The following is a 3,835-nucleotide window of genomic DNA, read 5'->3' as shown; positions in this document are numbered from 1 at the left end:
CGTTTAATTTTTCTGTTTTTCCTGCCCTTCAGAGGGCACACCGTCATTACTTCGGCTTCAAAACATAGTGACGTAACATCCTCTTGGAAGTCGCTGGAATTGTGGGTCGCAGAATCGTGAAAACAGGGAACACATGTACGCACGTATTTTTTGTTGATTTTTTTTAACAAAACAGAAGACGAATATGCCTTCCAATAAAAACTTTAGAAGGAAGAGAGATGATTCTGACGACGAGGAGGACGAGGAGACAACAACAGAAGTCAGGTAAATATTTGATCAGAAGCGTTTAGCTTTAAAACAGTCAGAAACAGCTGAATCTGTTGGAACGCCTTAGGGTGAAAGGTGTTTCTTTTAGGGTACACACTGATGTGGTACCTGTCGGTTCTTTTCCCTTACAGATCTAAACTTGATGAAGCAAAGGAAATTCAGAGTCTTAGAAAAAGACAGAGTGGCGTGAGGTAAATATTCTGGGAATGGTACTGAAAACAATGCACTGTATTCAAAAGATACATTTCTGTTTTTTAGTCCTAGCTAGTTTTCCTTAAGCCTCGGTTTGTCCACAGAAATATCAATAAGCTTTCCCAGTTCTTTGGCGTATATTATTGATATTTAACTGCGTTTCTGTTTTCCTTAGCATTACAGCCTTACTGGTTGGTGAAAAATTGCCACCTGAATCGGAGATCGAGGTACGTAAGCTGTATGTTTAGGTTTTATCTGCCAAAGTCTTATTTCATTTCCAAAAGAAGCCCCACAAGTAATAATGATAGTAGAACAGTGAAATAGCTTGCATCAAATGTGCTTTTGAATAATCAGTATATTTTGTCTCTGAAAGGTTTAACCTTGCAATCAGTTTACATCCAGTTTTTCAGTTGTTGAATGATGCTCTGCATTTGGTTATTTTTGTCTGTCCTTCTGGAAAACTGTTGTATGTAGTACTACAACAAAACATGTACATGTATATAAAATATGTGTACATGCATGCTTACTGTGTGTACTGTATTTTAATCTTTTTAGGATGATCCCTTTAAATTGAAGACAGGGGGAGTTGTGGATATGAAGAAAATCAAAGACAGGAACAGAGACATGTGAGTGTTTTATTTTTTTTAATGCAGCAGTGTAAAATTATGTGGGGATCTGTATATATCTGGGTGTATACATCATTAACCTGAATACCTGTTAAACCATAATTAAACTGCAGTGATATAAATTTTAAAAATATAAATACTCTTTCTTCTCCTAGGACGGAAGACGAGACCGATTTGAATCTGGGAACGTCATTCTCAGCAGAGACAAATCGTCGTGATGAAGATGCTGACATGTAGGTATCTTTTCAGTTTCTTTTGTTGTGATCTAAGGCCTCCTAAAAGATACAGAAAGTAAGAATGCAGATATCAGCTATCAAAAGTATGGGATATGTTTTATAGAAATTCCCCGGGACCACACTGTGAAAAGAGTCAAATGAACTTTTCTGAAATGACAAAATACAGTAATCTGCCCTCTGTTGAATTTTCAGCAGCAAATAGAGCTATATTCAAGAGAACAGTGTACTTATTATAGTTTGTCGATTATAATTTGAGCTACAGCACAGCTGGCAGTCCTGAGACCAGCTGTTTTTTTCTCATGCTGTTCTTTTCTAAACATTTCAATGTGCTTTCAGGATGAAGTACATTGAGACAGAACTTAAGAAGAAGAAGGGACTGGTAGAGGCAGAGGAGCAAAAGGTGAAGGCGAAGAACGCAGAGGATCTTCTGTATGAGTTGCCAGAGAATATCCGAGTCTCATCCGCCAAGAAAACAGAAGAAATGCTTTCCAACCAGATGCTGAGTGGCATTCCGGAAGTCGACCTTGGAATTGAGTGAGTGATTGATCAGTTAACGGAACAAACAAAAGTTGTGTTTAAAATAAATTGCACTCTAGGACATTATTGTACTCCAAAACGGGCTTTAATTTCCTTTTACTTATGCAAACAAATGTGTTCTCACAGTAAAGCTACTGTTTATCCAAGCAATTTGTAATGTGATTGTCTTGCTCATTTAAATATTTCTCTTTTCAATAATTTAGCTTATATTGTAGTTATAGTACCCTATCATCTCAAAGCAAGTACGTCTATCTGTATTAATGGGATATACTTCTAAACAAAAATGTACTACCTCTGTTGGCTTACTGTTCTTGGGACACTTTAGAACAGAATGCCTAGAGTGCAGTGACATTGAAGGTTTGGTTTTTGAACAAGAACGCAGATGCTTGTCTCTTTTCACTGTCTCTCAGTGCCAAGATAAAGAACATCATTAGCACCGAAGACGCCAAGGCCAAGCTCATAGCGGAGCAACGCAACAAGAAGAAGGACAGCAGCACTTCCTTTGTACCTACAAACATAGCAGTGAACTATGTTCAACACAATCGCTGTAAGCCCCATTCTCTTTGTAATTAATAAAGACCCACAATGTCAAGCCTAACTGATCCCAGATTCCTGTATTGATAGTGCAATAATGTAACACGATTTGGCTTGAACTGACTGAGCCAGATTATTGAAGTAACAGTACATTATCCTCAGTTACTTATATCCTTTTAGAATCTGTATGCCAAAGGATATAGGATCAACATTATGCACTGCCCAGTAGTGTAGTGTAATGTCAAATGCCTGTTCTTCTGTTTGATTTTAGTCTACCATGAAGATGTGAATGCACCAGCAAAAAGACACAGAGAGGAGCCCAAAGCTCGGCCACTTCGAGTGGGGGACACTGAGAAACCTGAACCAGAAAGTAAGAGTTGACAGAACAATCACCGTGTACTAAAATGAATTCAGTTTTAAATCAAATCTTATTATTTTTACTTCACATGCTCTTTTGCTGAAGTGGACAACTTACCACCTGTAAACCTGAAGTTAATTTTTCTGTTAAATTTGAAAGCCATTTAGTACAAAATAAGTAGGAATATCCAAGTTTAACACACATTTGTGTAACAACAGCCTAAAAAATTGCACCTTTGTCTTCCACAGAAACGCCTCCTAATCGCAAGAGACCAGCCAATGAGAAGGCCACAGACGACTACCATTATGAGAAGTTTAAAAAGATGAACAGGAGATATTGAACTGATTTGTCTGAGGATATCTATGACTGTCCAGGTCTTTTTCCAATTTCCTATAACATTGTACTGCATTAAAATATCTCTTTGTTATTATAGGTCTTTGTAAGTTTTTTCATTAAAGCCATAAAGCAAGAAATGGGTATTTAAAATCAAACAGTAATGATGACAAAATTAAGAAAACGAGTTCAGGTTTTAAAGAGATCTTGCAAAATGAAGGTGAAGTGTTTCACACGTTTAAAATTTAACACTTGTTCCTTTTTGTAATGGTGACAAATCTCTCAATTTGTTAGCATTTGAAAAAGTGCAGCTAACAATTTTTATTACACAAAACTGCTGTGTAAATAATTTACCAGGCTTTTGTTTTTGTTGCAAAAGGGCAAACAATGCCAGAGGTGGCATTGCTAATTGTTAGCAGTTTGAATTGAAAGGTTTTCTGTTATATGAAATAAAGCTTCACAAGCCATTCCATGTTTTTTAATTAATTTTAATAAATATTAAAGATGGTAGATTTTCTTGTATTGTTTAGCACTTAAGTATGAAAAACTTATGTGCATGTATCTTAAACTTTTTTCTTTAAGTTTCCAATCCAGTATTTTATTTAGAAACATTTCTCATTGGATTTTATACTGTTTTGTAAAGTATTCAAATTAAAAAATCTTCAGTGTATTACTTAAGAGGGATTACTAAATATTTATAAAGAAAAAAGAATAAAAAAACTTGTGAAATTTATTTTTGTGAAGCTATTTGG

At 35.7% G+C, this 3,835-nt stretch overlaps 1 protein-coding gene across 1 annotated transcript; it reads left to right on the top strand.

The window, feature by feature from the left end:
• Positions 1 to 63: 63 nt before the first annotated feature.
• c24h9orf78 (chromosome 24 C9orf78 homolog) lies at positions 64 to 3,182 on the top strand. The gene is made up of 9 exons (XM_006643410.3): positions 64 to 264; positions 399 to 458; positions 635 to 686; positions 1,015 to 1,085; positions 1,241 to 1,318; positions 1,658 to 1,855; positions 2,269 to 2,405; positions 2,664 to 2,762; positions 2,999 to 3,182. The coding sequence occupies exons 1-9, from the start codon at positions 185 to 187 to the stop codon at positions 3,088 to 3,090; spliced, it is 867 nt and encodes a 288-aa protein (XP_006643473.1). The 5' UTR covers positions 64 to 184; the 3' UTR covers positions 3,091 to 3,182.
• Positions 3,183 to 3,835: the final 653 nt, after the last annotated feature.

The sequence above is a fragment of the Lepisosteus oculatus genome, chromosome 24 (assembly GCF_040954835.1).
Source record: "Lepisosteus oculatus isolate fLepOcu1 chromosome 24, fLepOcu1.hap2, whole genome shotgun sequence".
NCBI classification, from domain to species: Eukaryota; Metazoa; Chordata; class Actinopteri; order Semionotiformes; family Lepisosteidae; genus Lepisosteus; species Lepisosteus oculatus.
Note: the sequence above shows the minus strand (reverse complement) of the source record. Positions and strands in the feature narration are given on the sequence as shown.